Below are 20,583 nucleotides of genomic sequence, written 5' to 3' on the forward strand. Positions count from 1 at the left end.
TGTGATGCAGTCACTAGTTAACATATGGATCTTGAGCTCAAGTGAGTCATTAATTTCACTGCAGATGCTGTTGATGCATCTACCAGTCAAATACAATGTTAACTTGTTTCTCTGCCATTAGAGTGAGCAATTGAACATTTCACTCCTGACTGGTTCTTTGGCTTAAGAGTCATACTCTGAAATTGAAAACTGCTTGCTCCAACAAAATACACTCCTCAACAGAACCAGAAAACATTTAATTTCATTAGCCTGAAAGCACCCCCAGCTAGGTCAAAAGGAAAAAAGACAGCTCTACTGGGGCAGTAGGGAGCTTGAAGCTGAAATTCTACATTCAAAATATTATATGCATCTTACTGACAAAACCTGACTCAAATCTTCATCAAAAAGCTCCTTAATCATTATTTCTCTAAATCCTTAAACATGACTTTTTTCATTAGAAACTTCAGGTATTCACAACATATGAGATCTAAGCTACTGCAAATACTGCTAAAATAGCAACTTCATGCATGACAGAATGATCCCCAAAGTAACTCCAGTTTTCCAAATTCTAGTATAATCCAACAGACAGATGGATCACAGTGAATTTCAGGAAAGGCAGATTACCTAAGTAGCTGTCAGAGTCTTCCCTGCACTCTATAATAATTAATTCCAGGTTTAGAGTTCAAGAAGGACCAAAAACCTCCCTGATAAAAATCAAAGCAAATATCTCAGTCTCCTAGAAGTTCTGGAATAGGCAGAAGCAAGCACATGCAAGCCAATTCCACCTGCACTCTAAAGTAACAAGGCATAAAGCAAAACAGATGTAAAGGCCACACATACCAGTGCCTTTCTTGTACAGCCTAGTACTTGCTGCACAGAAGAGGCCAAAAAGATATAAGGCACACAGAGCAGACAAAAAAGAACAGGAAAAAAGCAAGAAATGGTGAAAACTACATGAAAATATATCTATTTTAAGCTGAGAGCAACAAGCCAAATGAGATCTGGGTGTATTGTTTTTTTCTTTGAACTATAAGAAATAGAAAGGAAGGAAACAGAAGTTTTCCAAAGCAAGCAGAAGTAGATACAAGCTTCAATTTGAGGTGCCTCCTTGCAGTATCTCAATGAATCAGCTCTCTGATACAAAGCGTGATGGGAATTAGTTGCAGGCACCCAGAAAGTGAGTCACTTTTCCAGAATAATTTTAAGCAAAAATAGTTTCCTCTACCAACAAATTTAAGCTGACTTCTAAGATCACAATCATTTCTTAGTAGCCCAGAAAGGCAACTGAAATAAGCAACAATCTTTATTATAATGTTTATAATGTTGTAATTAGAGCAAAGAAGAATTCACAGCTTTCACTCACCATCTGCAAACAAACTGGAAAGCTTTCAGTCCATTAAAAAAACATATAAACTGTCTTATTATTTAATTATATATTGTTAGATACATATTATATTAAAATGACACAAATATATAAATATACACACATACATATAAATAAAGATGATTCTTTAAAGTTTCAGACAGAGAAACACTGATTCAACATCAGAAGGAAGGTATCAGTAAGGAGACATATTAAAACATTCAGCACAGCACATTTCAGGGAATTTAATCCTGTAGTTGTATTCCCTTCACAAGATTGATTTAACCATATAACTATTCATAAAATATAAATATATAAACTCAATTAAAATATAATTAATTTTATGATAGACTTCCTTGAAGATTCTAAAATAAGACTTGAACTAAAATACTAGCTAGTTAGGACTTCACAGATAAGTACCTTGATACACTTTTCTTCAGAAGATAATTAGCATGTTAATAATCTTTAGTCTCTAAAATATATTTTAAAAGTATCAACCTTTTCCACTATGATGAGGTCTCCAACTTGTATGTCTGAACTCTTAACTTGCACTTTACCTTAAAAAAAAAAGAAGAAATATAATCAACATTAATAAAGAGTAACAAGAATATAAATCCCAGAATGCAAGTGCTATTTATAGATGCTACTATTAAGTGAAAATGTTACAATTGATACAAAACATCTCTGCTGAATACATTGATAAATACATTTCATCTGTTTGAATAAATAACCCAGTGGTTTAAAAAAATTCCACTACTGTAACCAGTTAGGTATTGTAGAAGTATTAGAGGAAAAATACATATGGCAGATGCTCAAGTCTGATCTGTAGTATCTGTAATAGAGTTGCAAAACTGGAAAAAGGAATTTTTCACATCTACTAGGCAGCACTTCTGTGTCTGACAAGAATTTTAGTCATGGAGCAGTCTTGCACATATGAGTTGTTATTCACAGCACAGTTACCAACAAGTACCTTTGCTTGACCACTAAAGTTCCTGATGTAATTGGCACTATCTGATAATGTTGGCAATTATAGCAGAAAAGACATAAAACTCTCTGAACTCAAAGAAATGCCTAAAGATTTAATTCTAGAAAAGTAAAATATCAGAAGTTTTTAATTCTCTAAAGCTGCCCATTCAGTAACTGCTGTGAACAACACACTCAAAAATATATACAATACATTTTCCTGTCTAATTTCCATACATTCTGTAGGGTATTATTATTTGTAAGACTCTTAAGTTTTAACATTCTTATTTGGTGGACTGGAAAACTGAGACAGAGGGGTTAAGCTATTGCCCAAAATATGTTATTATTTATCTTGAATATTGAATATATATTGAATACTGATATTGAATTATTAGAATCCAGGAGTTCTAGTCCCAGGTCTACAACTCCAAAATAAAGTGGCTTCCCTGAGTTAAAAACAAACCAAAACCCAAAATCCCCTGAAGATATAAACACACACACATATTTGAACAGCCTCCTGAGCCCCTGTAAGGATGATCTTCCCTCAAGAGAAATACTACCACGATTCCAAGCAGCAGGTATAAGATGGAAAGCATGTCAAAACATGGCAAGGTGTTAAGAGTTCTAAATGACAAGTGGAATGAATTAGAACAGAAGACACACAAAAGCACAGAATGAGCAGCAAAAAGTTTGAAGTTTAATCAAAAATACTATGAGTAGCAGATTTGTCAAAGCACAGTCACATCTCATTTATACTAAGTATAGCAAAGAAAACTAGGGTAGGATGCAAATCCATGAGACCCTTCTCATTACAACTCTCAGTAAAGAAAGACCCTAATTCCTTATATTTACATTTAGTAAAAGGCAGTAAGATTCACATTATGAGTAATTATTTTGAGTACTTGCTCCTTAAAATTTCATGCAAAAGCAGCAGCTGCTTTATGTCTAATTCAGTCAATAATAGATGTATTTTTGCAACATACAGCTAATATTTAGAACATTTTCCATTAAAATGGCACTAAAAATGTGCAATGTCAGGGAAAATCACAATTTTTGTTTGGCCTGTCTGCAAAGTTACTTCTGAGAGCCAGACTTTGCTACTGATAGTGACCTTCTACACTAGTTCAATTTTTCACTTGCCATAAGCACTTTCTGTCCTTTGCTCTCAAATATAAGACAAATGCTGTCTTCAATAGATAAATTTGTGAGGTGAAAGGAAGTAAGAGAAGACTGCAGAAGGTACAAAAAGTTGTAGCAAGAACATCAGCAATTCTCTACAAGAATTTCAAGATACCTATGGATATTAAATTAGTGTCAGTGCTTTGAAATATTTTTTTTTATTTAAAGTAACTAATACTAAAGCTCAACCACCAAAAGAACAGTCTGACATAAAATCAACACATTTCACCTGCTTACCTGCACAAGCCTGTGAATTCTCCTTAAAAATTTGGACGTTTTGACCAGAAGTGAATAGTATATACCAGAGGAAATATTGTAACATTACTTTGCTTTCTAAATTTGCTTGTTTATCAAAAGAATAGCATTACCTATATTGTTTTCTATTCTTCTGCTAACATTTTGCATCAATTTATCAGTCAATCACTTGATTATAGCAGTAACAGCCACAAAAATTCTAGTATGAGCTATGTCAAGTCTCAGATCTACACTACCTATACAGTCACGTATGAGTAAAACTATTTAGAGGTACTAACCAAATGTAACTACTGGCAATTTTATCAGCTTAAACAATCAGATTTTCCACAGTCAGGCCATAACAGCACCTACAGTAAAGACCAAAAGTCACTAAGCCTGAAAGATCAAGAGAAGGTAGAATGTTCATGTGCAACATGATGTAGGGCAGATATAAAGCAAAGATTTTTGGTGCCAAGTACGCCAAGAAGAACGCACACTGCACCTGTGTTTGTACTTCATCTAGCAACTCCAGGAATTTCACTTAATGAATTGAAAAGTTTTCTTATCAGACTGTTTTCTAGGTGGCTTAGTATAACAGAGAATGCTCTCTATTAGACACTAACTTGTCTTGTTGGATCATCCTGTACATCTCGCACATAAGGAAAAAGCCTTTCATACATACAGGACAATTCTACAATAAATTTGAATGGCAGGATATATTACATTAAATACAAAATTATAAAATGTGGCAGTAATTAAAAAAGTGACTTAAAATTCTGGAAAGTCAACATAAAGCTTTCTTTTAGGCTAGCAAAAATGAGACTCATTAGATACCATTTCAGAGAACATTAAAATAATGCAATACTACATCTTAGTGAAGATGCATTTAGGAAAAAAAAGACACTGAATGTTATTCACTGCATAAATTATTTTTGCAAACTATTTTTTCTCAAAAACATCTCCATAGCAAAACACACTTCACCATCTGTGTAATTACCAATAAAAAGTCCAAAGCTGTCAGAAGTGGCTGCGCATCCAGACTTTATAGTCCACCAAGGCGCAAGGCTTTCGCCTAAAGCAATGTATAAAATTATGCAGAACAGGAACACTGAAATGTGTCTGTAGTAAGTCATTATACTCCGAAGATAAAGCCAGTTTAAATGAACTGCAATGATTTGAAAAACTAATAAATATCTCATATGTGCTAACAAGTACTTCACGCAAAAAAATAGGAAATGAAGTAAACAAAATGTGGGTATAAACTATGCTTCTTTTTATTAAAAAGTGTCTCCATCACCTGACTGCCACTCTTGAAAGAACAGACACTTCTGAAAACAGCATTTTCAAATCCTTTTAAAGTTGCTATTACACCTTACCTGTGGTACCTTTAATACTATCTGAAGTACTGTTTGTGGAGTCAGTAATGGTGCTTGTCTCTAACCCATAAATACAAAACTCTTTTGACCGATGGCAGTGTAGACCTTTGAAAGCTCTTCCTGATATCTATTAGCCTGAACTGTCAGCATAATTAGAGTACACATAACATAACAGGAAGTTGGAGGACAACACAGCAGGCAGGCAGCAGAGGAAAAGTTCCAGTGAGTCCAAGATAAGGATGCTGATCTTTCAGAGCAAGTGTTGTCTGTAGGTCGTTCTTTCAAACTCCACCTTATATAGTGAAGCAATGTTAGTCTTTAACCACCAATTGTAAAACTCTACAAAAAAGCTTCCTAGCTTCTCTCCTATGTGTCCTGTCTACTCTTGGGTAAAATTCTTCCTTATCCAACCTCCACAATGCTGCAAAAAAGTGGAATAACAGTCCCCTTGATTTTTCCTCTCTTCTGGCTCTATTTAAAATTCTTTCTTACATTAAAATTTCAAATTCTGTTTCTGTTGATAGTACTGATTCTCTAATCAGACTAAATTTATGTAATTTTTTAAAAACTTGTCTGTTGCAAATGATCTGAATACCAGGAATAAAATCGTCAGTAGGTCTGAAATGTTACAAGCAATAATGACCTAATGTTGTACCTCTGGATTCAGATATAGTGTGGTTTCTTAATGAACTGGCTTTTCAAAGCAGAGGGACAACCTGTTCTTGAAGAGCTGAAATTCTAACAAAAAAAAATTGAAATCACTTTAGGTCTCCAAAAGAAACATATTAGCTTTCATACTTTTTTCCTCTTGTATAGGAATTACTGGTTATTGATATTTTCTTAATTTCACACAATTTTAAATGTATGTTTTCAACATCATTACATTCCTTAATAGCTTTTAAGGATACAGCCAAGACCTAAGCTTTCACACCTGAATCCTGTATGGAATTATTTCATTGAACTTTTCTCACCTGACATTCAGTTTTTCTTTTGCTTTGCAGGTTGCAAAGTGAGAGTTCTGCAACATGTTAAACATTATGAGATAAAGTGACAGATGCAGGCCTCTTCTGCTACTAGTAATTGTGACTATTATAGTAAGTTATTTACTTCTTGATCTTTTTTTTTTTATTGGAAACTTCAGTAACACTGCACAGACAAACCTCACTAGGAAAGGTTTAGAACTGCCAACTTCAAGAATGGAAAGGGAGAAAAGAGTTAAAATTGCTTTACAATTTTATTATCCAATTGGCTTTTAACAGTCTAATGAAATAGATAATAGCCTGTTTATAAACTTGAGGTGATTCTGCTTCAGAATAGCAGTCTTTTATAGGCACTTAACTAGGCATACCTAAGTGCACAAGAGAATAAAGTAGTATACAGTAGTGTATAGGTAAAGCCTATACACTACTGTATACAAGCCTGTGTCAAAAGTATAACTGTCCTTCAGTAAAGGAAAACAGAAGCACTTCCCAAACCTGCATGCCCAGGTTTAAATTTTTTTCCCATTGCAGTTTTCTACCCTAGAACAGGATATGCAGGTGAACTGCTCTGAAACAGAAATTCCTCTTTCCAACTTAAACTTGAATGCTGACTGAAAACTGTCTATTAAGGATCTGCAGACTTTCATATGCACCAAAGTAGATTTTGCAGCAAACATCATGATAAAATTAGGACAGCAGAATTGTTCATACACTGAACAATGTAATATATTCAATACAATAATCACGCACCAAGTAAACAAAGGAAAAGAATCACATGACAGACATGAGACAGGTACACTTAATTGACTTGCTCACTTAAATCTTCAATGCATTTACTGATTTGCACATTTCATCACTTGCCATGAAGGGTCCAAAAAATAGAACCAATTGAAACTTTATGGTTAGCAGGTTCACCAGCTCACAAAGTGCAAAGTTACACACTTCAAATTCAACAAGGGGTGACCATGCAACATAGTGAGCTTTTCCATGTTACACGTCAAATAGGAAACTGCATATCACTGGATATCTCATGAATCAGAATTAGCCTATGGATGTTAACATGTCCAACTACAAATAACTAACACTTAAAGGAGATGCCCCATTCCCCCTTGATTTCCTGCTCTGAACAGCTCATAATTATTTAAAAAAGCTGATTACAATAAATACATATTCAAGATTTTGAATTAGTAGAAAGAAATTCTAAGTCTTCAACAGTTACTAGTATAAATACTCTTAAACTCAAAAGTCAGAAGTTGTTACACTTATCAACATGCAAGTCATAAGACAGCATTCACGTGTTTTACATGTTTAGGATTCCCCAAGACTAAGGAAGACTCCAATGGAAAGTTAAGCCTGATAGATAGTCACAGACTCTCCAATTTTAATCCCTGCAGCACTGTATAAAAAAAAAAATTAGTTTATACAAATCAGCCAACCCAAAATATTTTTATGGAAGTAATTAATCACAATTTAGATCCCAATAACTTCTATTGCAACAAATATGTTTATTTTCCTTTAGTAAACACATAATTTGGAAAACAACTAACTAGACATTATTTTCAATAAATTTTCATTTTTATCAACCAAAACTGAACACTGAGTCTTGTTAATTTTAACTTTTTCTACTGTCTAGTTTGAGCATGGGCAACCTGCTTAACATCTCTATGTCAGTTTCTCTCATTTTAAGATGGAAAAAAATAAATATTTCAAATAGAAGACTGTAAAACTGGCACAAGTCATAAAATCATTAGGAAAAAAATGCTAGAGCAGTATAAAGTGCAGTTCCACTCTGAAAAGTGATTCTTAAGAGTGGCATCGGTTTTCAGGCTTTTAATTAAATCAGTATCAAGTTTGTTCATTCACAAGAAACAAAGCCTTCTTTCTCCAAACCATTGGCCTGTACTTTAGTATAGTAGGCCTAACTAAATTTTTCCACTTGAAGAATACTGTCAATATGAAAAAATTGGGTAATTATATTGAAAGTTATTTTAAAAAACAGTCTATGGAAGCACAGTACTTGATTTTATTAATTTACACAGATAAATAGGATAAACCTACAACTTTTTTAAACATGTAAAGAATTTTGGTCTAATATTATGATGGGAGGAAATCCCATTTTTAGTATCAAAATTACATCTCTCCTTTTCAGAATACCTCATTATGGAAGAACCCTATATTAGGAAAAAAGTGAAATTTATCACTACTTATGATTTTATATATGGGTTTGTGGCAACATGTAGTACAATTTTGACTGGTGACTCCAATAATGTTTTCACTCTTAAAATTAGTTATTATTCAAAAGACTGTTAATTCAATGATCACACATAATTGTCAACATGAGATTCAGTGTTCATTGTAAGCAGAGTTTTTGAATCTTTACTTCTGTAGAAGACCAGTCTTCAAAAAACACAAGAAATAGAACAAAATTCAAGTATGAATTCATGATGGCACTGACACCAAAGTCTGAAAGTCAAAATGACAAACACTCTTGTAGGTTTTGTAGGTTAAAAGTTGATATACTTTTTTTTAAAAAACGGGCATTTTTAAAGCTTCTTTTTAATAAGTCCCTTCTCTCTATGTGTCAGTTCCTGATATAACTGCTGGGCTTTACCTATACACTACTGTATACTACTTTTAAATCTTTAAGGTGACCAAACCAAATTTTCATTGACAACTTCCTTATTTCTAGAAGAAGCCACAAAATGAAGGGTTTTTCAAATACATATACCCCCACAAAATATTTCATGAGCAGGGAAATAGGAAATTGCAATTCCAAAACTTTTACTTAAATGCTGCTTAAATGTCTATTAACTCTAAACATATTTTATATATCTAAACATATTTTTAAAGAAGAGAAGGACAAAAGGTACCAAACTTTGCTCTTAAAAGAGAAAATGTCAGTCTTAACAAGTAAATCACAAAGGTAACTACAAAATGTACATATGTTTCCTGAATTAAGAATTTCAGATTACTAACACTGCTGCTGAATAGGGTAGGAATGTACTATCTGTTTCAAGGTGAGTGTTCAGTGGCCTACTGTAACAGAGCTAAAAAATGAATAGGTCAACTAGCAGTTTAAATTACAACTTTGAAACAAAAGCCATTAAGAGTTCATTTCCTAACAGACTGTATTAATGACTGTAAAAAAGATCTGGATGCCAGCAGTGAAACCCTTGTGTTAAACAAATTATAGCTATGCCAATTGTCCCATATGCCAAATTTCAACAGCTGTACTTCTAAATGTTGATAACACTATCTCAGACTGACAAGGAAAGAAAGAACATGAGACTATTCCCTACAGTTGTTCCCTTCAAGATGGAAACTCTAGAAAACAATGCAAGAATACACGTGGCAAGGAAGCAGCATGAATGCCTCTCAGCTGCTAGGTTATGCCATCACTAACGAGACTGTTGACTGTTTGTTTACCTTCCAATTACTCAAAAAATGGGAACATACAGAACATACTTGTGTTACATTACAAGCTTTTCATCCATTTATTTTCTGGAGAGAATATTATCCAGAGCTACTCCAAGAGTTCAGTTCCTAATCAAGATTCCAAGACCTGGTGATGTTATTCTTCCCACTGACTTTCAGAAAATATTCACCAAGATATACTAAAGAGTGCACTGAAATGTGTGTTAGGAAGAAATAAAAAGAGTTTCCATTTGGCACAATGTCTGCCAAATACTCTAACTGCCTGAGGTGCAACGTCAAATTCCCTTAACTTCCCCCTTTTAGAATTTTTATGCCAAGGAAAATCATTAACAAAGAAAAATTACGTTTTGATGGTAATAGCGAGGTCATAATGTGAAGTTATTATTTGGATTTGATAATATTTTTGGCACCTTTCTATGTAGCACTCTGTTCTGAATCTAACAGTAAGAAGTGCTAAGCACATAAAAGTGAAGAGCAATGCACAATTCTCTCTTCTGCTCATGTCTAAAATTTACAATATCCTACAAAATATAATTGTCATTTCACACCTGAAGTGCTTAATTTCCTTAAAAGTCTTCATGAAAACCTGTTAAAGGTGTTGAGTCCAAAAAAAGTCATAACTGATTTCTCCTTTCATTAAAGAAAACTGGCTGTTCCATATTGCATAATCAAACAGATTTCAAATTACATGCAAAAATTCAACTTAATATTTTTAATATTGAAGCTGACTCACAATATGCCTTCCTTTTCTTAGGCACAAGTATAGCCACCAAATTTGAAAACCTCCAGGGAATTTTAATTAGTTTCATTATTTACTACTCCCTTATTTCCTATATATGCTTGATACATAGTGGACAATGTTGTTGAGATACTGTTCAGCATCAATTTCAGAGGTAAACTGCACTTTGAAGTCAGGGCACTAAACAGCAGAATTCTTGAAAAAATATATACAATTATATACATATACCTTTCTTTGACAAACAACCAAATATTTATTAAAATTCCTGAACAGACCAAATTTAACAATCATATTTGTCTAAGGAAAATCACTTACTTTATTTAGTTGAATATAAGTTTCATACTGAGCATTACAGCTTGAAATTATTAGTTATTTCTTTGAACTGAAAACCTGCAAGTGTATATATAAGAAAAAGATGGAATATTTTAAGGATTTATAAAATGGTGTTGCTAACCTCGTACTGTCAGCTTGCTATACAACTGTGAGTTCATTTCCTTGTCTCTCTTGTAACGTCGAAATTCATCAACAGCTTCCCGTACCACTGTGACCGTCAAAACAAATCCCTGTTAAAGATACAATTATGCAGTTCAGAATTCTCAGTGCAAGAATAGAAATAGACAAGTAGCAACACTACACAGAGTAAGAACATGTGTTTAGAACATTGACTTCTCTTTTTTTAATTTGGATTTGAGTGTTTTATTCAATACATTAAAATAGTATCTTGGTTTAGTCCAGGAAAAACAAAATCATACTTGCACATTGTACAAATATAATTAGAGTAACTATCTGTCCAAATACACATAATTTAGAGAGCATCTTGAAATGCAAAAAAGGAAGATGCTTTAGATTATTTAAAGACAGCCTTTATAGTTTCAATAAGTTTATTTCCTTTTCATCTACCAACTTTAGGGCTTTACCAAAAACATTAAAAAAGCCTCTAATTCTAATGCTGAAAAATTGCCTTTTTCCTAATACACAGAAAAAGATAAATGGATGGCTAGTTCTACAATTTTACATTTAAATGTAGCTATTTAGCAACACATCACAAATATGGACAAAGGAAAAGGGGACTTGTTCTGAAAAACTAAGTGTCTAAATGCTTTGGCTGCTCCTTTCACAGACAATGCTGCTGCAGCTTCTACTGGAAGTGCACAGAGTGCTTCACTCAGCTGTGATGATTTCTGGCTAGAAAGGGTGGTAAGCTAAAAAACATAACAATTCAGGGATAAGCACATACATTTTCTCTCTACCTCTCTAAACCTCCTGAGATCAGATCTTCTGGCTTAGACTCAGCACTTGAGTTTTTCACCATCAATGAAAGAGAAAGAAAATTTCTACCTGTAAAAGGATCTTTCATTATTATGAATAAGATGGACACAAAATTCAAATCCAGCAACAAATAAGATTCTACATTATCTATCTAGCTTCAGACAGCCACCACTACTTTATAGAAGAAAATTTAGGCCATTAGACTTCTCTTGTAGAAGTCCACAGTTTGCCAAACTTCCCCTAATGTCCCAGAAATATGAAAGGAGTGGAGGTGTAGAGTTTTCCTAAAGTGTTGACTAAAAAAGGGTTGACTACAGATTTTAGCAATGTTTTGCAGTTCCAGACCAAAGTGCCAAGGCTTATCCAGCTGTGACCTTATAGTTAAGCACTATTTATTTGTTCAAGTTTACATTGCCTACAATTATAGTGGAACTACATAGAACAAAAAATGGCCTATGCAAAAAGCATCCTCTTTTTACTCCCCAGGGCATAATGGAATGAAAAAAAAATCAGATTTTCTCCCTTTCTGACAGCAGCATTATCATATACTTTGGCAATATAGATATTCCAGCTGCATAAAAAAAGGGCACTCCTGAAGCACCTTGAAACATATTTCTCATTTGCACACACATTGCTACTAGACAGTAATCAAAACACAGAATGCAAGGTGCTACTTGCAAGAACTTCTTTTAGCAGCCTCTTGCTGAGCAGCTGAGTACAGCTGGCCATGACTATGAGGAACAATTTAAGAAAGACACTTGTCTTTTTACTCATCTGCTCAGTGGGAGCTGATATTCTTTCAAAGGAGAGCTAAAATTGTGAAGCCAGTTTAACAAGGGAACCTGTCATCTTCCTTTAACTGTAAGCAGGTAAGTATCTTTCATGTACTGCCTACAATCAAACCTGTATGCTTTAAAACCTTTTGTATGCTGGAGTGGAAATAAGTCCATTCCCTAAAGCAGTTGAAAATAAATTACCAAAATAGTCTTGTTTTAAGAACTTTAGGGCTTGATATAACTGTATCTGTGTTGTAAAAATCTGTTGAAATAAACCAAAGGCAAAAAAAATCCTAAACAAAACAACCCACAAAATCCACATATACCATCAAAAAAACTCAAAACAGTTCTAGCAATAGTCAGCTTCTAGTCATTTGGATTTATGTATCAGGGCAAACAATTTCCTTCAAAATTTTGAGAGAAAATACAAGTCATAGCTATTTCTCTGATTATTACTGAAGATTTATCAGTAGTTACCCGCCCTTCAAAAAAACCTAAACTTATCTGTTAAGCAGCAAAAGCAGACCAATGGATCAGACTTAAATGTTTTCTATTTTCCTCATAGATGCTTAGCTTTGTTCAACAATCAATTGCTGCCTTTTACCTGGAGGTTGATTATTAGCAGAAAAGCTATTAAAGTAGAAACAAGTGAGTTTAGCAAAAAAACCCCATACTAGGTACTAGTATTTTCAAGCTATATGTGGAAACTGGGATGCATAATTCAAAATACCTTTGAATAAGACAAACATATTTATACAGAACAGGTCAGTGGTGTTCACAAAATACAGTATTTTTTCCCTTCTTTGAGTAGGATAGAAATGAGCTGAGATGCTAAGGGTTTACTGTTTTTTTTCCTTACTATCCCACTAATTTATAGTGCTGCACACAGCATATCATGGTGAACAGAGCAACTTCCAGACAAGGCTGACTTCTGTCTTTTCTTACTGTGTCAGTGACAAAGACTTGTAAATATCTATTTAAAATCCCACTGTTGAACAAACTTTCTGTCTTGAAAGTGTTTTTTTGTTGCAGAAGAAGCAAAATTCTGGGAAGAGAGGTGGGAAGAACATCCAGGATGGTCTCTCCATTTATCCATAGTTAAAAGGACACACGTTACAACAATTAAAACAATGAAATCAATCCAGAATATTTACTCTATTGACTCGTTAAGAACGACCTTTACTCAAGCAGTCAGCATGTCACAGTTCCTCTTGAATACTACGGAGAATAAATGCTACTGAAAAATACCAATTTAAAAAAAAAGTCTAAAACATAAGGCATTAGCTCTTCCTGCCTTTAAAACCTAGTGTGAAGGGACTGGGAAGAAGATGAAAGAAAAGGTAATGATCTGATTACAAATAAGAAAATAATTCCAAATCATGGCAATACAGCTGGCAGACTACCAAAAGGGCCTCCTCTGAAGAGAATTCAGTTTGCAAACCATAGGAAACCTGAGTCAGAAGCAAGTGGTTTGAACAGTTTCCCAAGAAAATACTGCAGAGACCTCAAGAATAAAAGACATATCAAAAGAAAGCCAGTGCAACTGGCAGGATGACCAATTAGGAGAAGCATGTTTAATTAATAACTTATTTTCAAGGCACAATTTCCTCCTGATTTATCCACAGCTTAAAATATTTGATCTCAATTTTTGTGAGAAAGGGTTGTGATCAAAACTGATACAGAAGGAATGCAAAAAAATTATGCTTACAATTCTGACCTTGTCTGAAAACACAGAATAGTCACCAAATAACAATAAATGGAGAGATATTTAACACACAAATTACCTATGTTACCCTGTAAGTTTCTTTAGTAGCTGGAGATTTTTTTCCTGGCTGGTTTTGTTAAACTCTCAAGTCAGCAGGCATTACATACTGACACTAGCTGGTTAACAAAAATGACCTTGCCTGTGGGGCAGAGGCATAGCAGGCAAATGGAAGGGAAGGCTACCCTTCCCTTGAAACAACAGCTTTCAAATAAGCAATTTACTTCTGTTATGTTCCATGACCACTGTAGTTTACCAGTTGCAGGTTTATGCAATGTACATAGACATGAACCTTTCATTGACATTAAAACCCCCAAATTTCTAGTTAATAATATTTTCCTGTTTACCAGAGGAGCCCAGTATGTGTACAGGTAGCCTATTTTCAGTGCTGGTACAAACTGTGAGCAGGACACGATGAGAAAATAGAGATTCAAGAAAAACTTGAACTGTTCATATAAAACCTAAAATGAAAAAGAAAGTAGATAAATGTCTTAAAATTTCCATCCATAATATACATAAAGTATACTTTTTCATGATAGGAGATATAAAAGCATTAAATGTCATACTGTTATAGATGGCATTATTGCCATACTTACATAGCACAATATATTATATATCATCACATACTACTACATTATTTTAATATTACACTGCTATTTTTATATTATACTGCTATTTTTGTTGAGAAAAATCCATTGATAGTATTGCCTCTTTTCACTCTAAAAAAGCAATTTACTAAATTTTGGGTATTTTGAAAACTGGACTATGTATCAAGATCACCATGGAAAGATTTAAATATAGGTATTAAGATATACTTACTACTAAATCAAAGATTTGGTTTAAACTCAGAGCTAATTATCCAACTTTTAAGTGAGGCCACAGTAGACTTATCACAGAATACATTGTCTCATACTCCAAAGCAATGTCAGATGCAGAGATTCCTTTGGTAATTAAAAGCATCATTTCAGCAAGCACATGTTCTCAAGATTGCTTTGGTTGTAATTACAATGCTAAGAACATTATTCATTTTATAGAATTTTGAATCTTCAAAGTCTTCACATATTTCCTCAGTAAGCCAGGGTAATATGGCACTTCCAGCAGCATTAAGAGAAGTGGCTACTGAGCTTGGAACACTTAAGAAAACGAACAACCAATTATCTAAAAGATAGAAATTTCAAAACAGATCAAAAAGCCACATTCAAAAATTGTCTCCATCTCCTAATCTTAAAATTCAGTTACTATTACAATGACTTCTGCATAAAAATTAAAGTTATTTGACTCATATTTTTTTGCTCTTACCAGTCCAACATTATTACTTAATTATGTAAAAACCTAGGAAAAAATATTCAGGAAAGTTCAAAGTGTCATTCTGGCAGGCACAATGCAGTACTGGTACCTCAAAGCTGCCAGTTCAGCTAGAGACTACCTTAACAGCCTCCAAACATAAGAATTTTTTTCAGAGCACGGAATGCTATTTCATGACTTACCAATAAAACTGTAAAGACAAAAAAGTGAAAAGTTGTCAGAAAGGTCAGAGCCTTCTTCCAAAATGAAAGTATTTCAGGCTGAACCTGTGCCTTATATTGATCCTGATGAAGTTCATACACTCATTTCTGCTAGTATGTTTAACTATTTACAAAAACTTGATACACTCAGTCAAAGAAAAGTCCCGACAGTACTTTAGGAGGCGCAGATCTTGTAGGAGAAGGTGGAAGTTAAAAAACACCTTCCTACAAATCTTTTGAATCCTGGCAGACCACTGACAGTTTATTCACTACAAAGCTAAGCATTTCAGTCCAGTTAAGCAAATTGAAAAGTCTCCAACTACATAAAACTAATGAAACTACTGCCTTAAAGTTCAAGAGAGGTATCTTCAAAACCCATCCATCACAGAAGATATGTTTTATGGAAACTCATGCGAAATTCCTAAGCAGCTGTATCAAGATGTATATGAAATTGTAAACAGAAATTGAACAGACTGGTATAAACAGAGAAGCAGCAAGTATTTTATGTAATGTTCAGAAATTAGGTGATATTTTGGAAATGTTACAGCTCTTTTAGCCAGCAAGTAAAATTCTGTTAATCTAAGCATTATTTTAAGTTTGTATTTGGGTATGAAATCAGTGAATATTACCCATTGCCAGCCCAATGTTTAAAAACCATAGAAGAGAACACAAAATTTCACATTATGAAAATTTCAACCAGAGACGACCATTGAAGTCAATATTTATTGTTTTGTTATATTTATGGGTTTAGAACCAATACAGTGATGTTGCCTACAAATTACTTTCAGTAAAGCAGCATTAAAAAAGACAGCTACACAATATTTTAATAAATGAAAAGTGTTACTTTATATCTAAAACTAAAATTTGAAAACATATAATTTTCACCAACTATTGGGCTCTACATTTAGGATCTCGCTTCATTTTGAAGTAACTATTGTTTTCAAACACTAGCACCAAATTAAAAATCTGACTTGACCTATTGGATAAAACCAAGATTTTTAAAAGAAAAGAAGAAACATTCTCTCTTATAATAGGGAATTGCAAACTACATCTGATCCCTATAAGGAATGTGAATCTGGTTCACAATTTGTAATCCACACTGCAGATTTCGAGTTGCAATAATCAATGGCTTACTATATGCTTAATGAATTTTGTGACCTTTAAAAAAGCATATGTGGCTTAACAAATTTCAGTGTATTTAATAATTTAAACTATGGAAGAAAACATTTGCTTTGTCCAATAATGATGAGAATTTTTTATCCACATGTGATAAGTGACATTTTATTTTCCTGACAGGAGATCAGTCTTAATTACAAGGCCATTAATTTTTTTTTGTTGTTTTAATAAGGAAATGCATTACCAAACACCTGCCAGTCTTTGGACTAAAGAGGCCAGAAGAATGGAATCAATACTCTTATAAATCAGCATGATCACCTAAATAAAAAATTTAAGACAAAGCATTCAATATATTCATAAGTACAAAACATTCAATTTTTGCTATGGGACACAGGACCCTTGGACAGCATTTGTAAAAATATGCCTGAAAGTGTAATACTAAAATTTATCATATCACACTAGGATACATTTTTAGATGCAACTGCTTAAGTTTTAAAAATTGTTTCTCTGTTGCTAAATTTCATTATAACAACACTTTTTTAAAAAACTATGAACTAGACAAAACTGTAATGTCTCTTATCTTCATATACATGGTGTATAGTACAAGCAAAAATTGATATTAAGGCATAATATGGCTTCATAGGAAAAAAGTGACCAAAAAAAATTTCATTCCGCAACAGAAGTATTTGCTGAAGAACTGCACTCAAATCAAAAATACCTGCAAAAAGACTGCAATAACACATGCAACTCTGAAAAGTATTAAATTAGCCCTACTTGTGATACAAATTGAAGATGTTAGTTGTTTTTGTCCTTTAAGAGCTGTCCATTTTGGAATTCATTATTTATTATACTTTCAATGGCAAGGAGTATGAGAAAAGATCTGTGGGACTAAACTGAAATTTTCAGCTATTTACTTCTCAATTGAAGTCAATCCTTTGCATGCAGAACTGTTTCTTTTTTTAAAAGGATTACAAATTTCTAATGCTGAACAGAAGTGCAAAGAAACTCATCTCAAATTTCAAAAGCTTCACTGAATTCCAGCCACTGAAACTGTAATTAAGTACATATCCCTTCAAAAACCAAACAATTTAACAAAAATGCAACCTTGCTCTCAACTGTTAACTTTCATTGAAATCACTGAGACAAATACAAAAAGAAAAAGAAGAACCTGGGCAAATAAAATTACCTTTTTGTGGAATAGTCAAAAAACACTATAGAACATACAGTCAGCACAACACCAGAAAATGTTTAGTGGCCTTACCCCAGGTATAAAGGTAAAGATGTTGTACTTTTGATTTTTTATGGCATTTTTGGGGTATTTTTCTTCACACTTTTCAGGACACCCAAGCCACACTGTGCGGGCCTTCAGGTCTTTCTTTCTTCGACAAATGTTTATGAGCCAATCAGAACAACTGAAAAGAGAGACAATTGTTTATTTTAAAACTAAAAATTTACTACACAAGATCACAATTTCCAAACCTGGAGCTCTTGAAGGCAAATACCTAAGAAAAACAGGTTAAAAAATGTTTGCCACATCTATATAAGCAAGCACGATGTTAACTTCTAATATTTAGGGCAATTCAGAGTACTGAACTCACCCAGACATATGCATATATAAACACTGGCACATTCTTTGCAGAAAATCCTAATACACTAATGAGAAGTTTCACCATACCCTGATACAGGTTCCAAAAATTCTAGTTAATAAGATTCTGCATGATGCCTTTTAGTCCTTTGGCTAAACTCTTTATCTTGGATTAGTAACATTCAGATTATGCTAATGATTGAACAGGAAATAAGGCTTCTGTTTGATACAATTCAAAATATTTCAGCAGCTTTGGATACAATTACCACATAATTTGCAAATCTTCAGTTTCCTCCATACCACTGCTAATGCCATACTATCAAATATTAAAAAAAGAACAAACAAAAAAACCCCTAACCAAACCTAACAAACAAAACCAGAAAACTATTCAAAACAAGCCCACGACATAAATGCAGATTGCACAATGATCTGCAACGGAGGAACTTCAGTTCACAGAAGAAAAAAACAGCATCCTTGTCTAACCAAAGTACAAATCTACTGAAGAAGTTTAAGCCATGAGCAGTGAGATAGAGAAGAGCCCACAGCAACGCTTAAACAATTGCATTTTGGACAAGGATACAGGAATGGTGGGAAGGGGTCACAACAAGGAGGAACAAAACCTGGCAAATGGAATGATGCCTCTGAGGCTCAACAGAATATTTACTAACAGTCATAAAACAAGGAACAAACATGGAAGTGACTCAACTCACATAATGTAATCAGCTTAAGTACTTGCTAGTACTATCTACAGAGGCATAAAGACTATCCAGAGACCATTTGCAAAGAAAAGTGGGTTTGCTGTACATTGCATATTCTTGATTTACAATCTCATACATTAAAGGAGAATTTATCTGTATTTATTTGTTAATACAGTGAGGAGGTGCCTCAGTCATGTTGACAGTCTGTTTTAGGCAAGTGAATCAGGAACACTGAGCAGACAGGCCTTCTGTGCTCTTCACCTACTGCAGTTGACTGAGCTGATAACAGCAGATTTGAGCTACATCAGCTAATGAAGTTGACGTGAGAAACAATTTCTAGTGAGGTTTTTGAATATACTGGCAATATTTTTGATGCAGCAAAAAGAAAACAAATGCTAGGAAATTCTTGCAAATTTTATTCACACCAACAGGAAGAATTTGGCTGAGAACAAAAGAGAAATTTAAAATCCAATCACCTCAGCACTGTTTACCAGATTCATTCCTATAGTCAACCTATTCATATGTATTTATACACACCTGTAAGAAAACAGAAGTCACAACCAATAATGACATGTCAAGAACAATCTCTAAAATTGAACTAATTTCACTCTAAGAAGAAATTGCACTACTGCTTGAGTGCATGTCCTCTATGGACTCCTGGGGCTTTGAGCACTCTCATCCAGTGAGAGATGCCTGTGCCCATGCCAGGGAGGTTGGATTAGATGATCTTTAAAGGTTTCTTTCAACTGATATCATTCTATGATTCTATGTCTCTAATAAAATTTAACTGTCAAGACATTTAGCATAAGAAAAGTAAAGGAACATATTCTTGGAACTGATGCAGTTGGAAAAATCAAAATTGCAGAGTAGCTTACATAAAACCAAAGTAATTTCAGTGAAGGTCTCTAAAGCTTTATTTAGAACTTACTGGGTAATTGACTGTTGAATATTCCATTTCTCAGACCACAAAAAAACTAGAAGAGAGAGGGGTAGATGCAAAGAGCAGATCCGAGTTCAAGGGTGTCTTGATAGATCAGAAAAACTAAAAAACTATCTGGAAGAATAGAATGCAGTTGAACAGGTATAAGTGCAACACAGTTTACAGAGAAGTAACCAACCATACAAACATAGAACCAGGAAATGCTCCAAAACCAGGTGGCAGCTCAGTTACTGCATAGGAATGTTATACACGTGCAAATCTGTTCAGTGTGGACAAGAATGCTTGTAGCAAGCCATGAATCTATTCCTTTCTCTCAGTTAGTGCTAGCATGATCTCAGTTGGCTTACAGGACCATTCTGAATACCAAATTTCAACAAACAGGCCTACTGGGAAAACAGAGACCACACACAAGAGCAAGAAAACAATTACAGGTCTAGAAAGCAGGGCAGGCTGACTACTAGACACACCAAAGAAACAGAGCTGTTCACAGAAGGCTGAGTGTGGACCTAATATGGTTTCAAGTGTGTAAGAACCTGTCGCAAAGAGGAAAGGGACCATTATTCTCTAGGTCCATCATCATTAACTAATGACAGACCTTCAATTGTAGCAAATCAATAAGCAGGGTGGGCACAACATGGACAGATATTGAGTAAACTCTTTTAATGACAGGAGTGGAGGAGACAA

General features: G+C 34.0%; 1 protein-coding gene across 2 annotated transcripts in view; it reads right to left on the reverse strand.

Moving 5' to 3' along the window:
- Positions 1-20,583, reverse strand: part of ATP9B (ATPase phospholipid transporting 9B (putative)) — a 138,786-nt gene that overhangs the window by 111,695 nt on the left and 6,508 nt on the right. For both annotated transcript variants that reach the window (XM_031056999.1, XM_005420957.2), the window contains exons 2-5: positions 17,938-18,088; positions 14,403-14,516; positions 10,703-10,811; positions 1,841-1,899 (exon numbers count right to left, since the gene is read on the reverse strand). In XM_031056999.1, coding sequence (XP_030912859.1) covers positions 1,841-1,899; positions 10,703-10,811; positions 14,403-14,516; positions 17,938-18,088 — 433 coding nt within the window. The remainder of the gene's footprint in view (positions 1-1,840; positions 1,900-10,702; positions 10,812-14,402; positions 14,517-17,937; positions 18,089-20,583) is intronic.

The sequence above is a fragment of the Geospiza fortis genome, unplaced genomic scaffold (genome assembly GCF_000277835.1).
Source record: "Geospiza fortis unplaced genomic scaffold, GeoFor_1.0 scaffold104, whole genome shotgun sequence".
NCBI lineage: Eukaryota > Metazoa > Chordata > Aves > Passeriformes > Thraupidae > Geospiza > Geospiza fortis.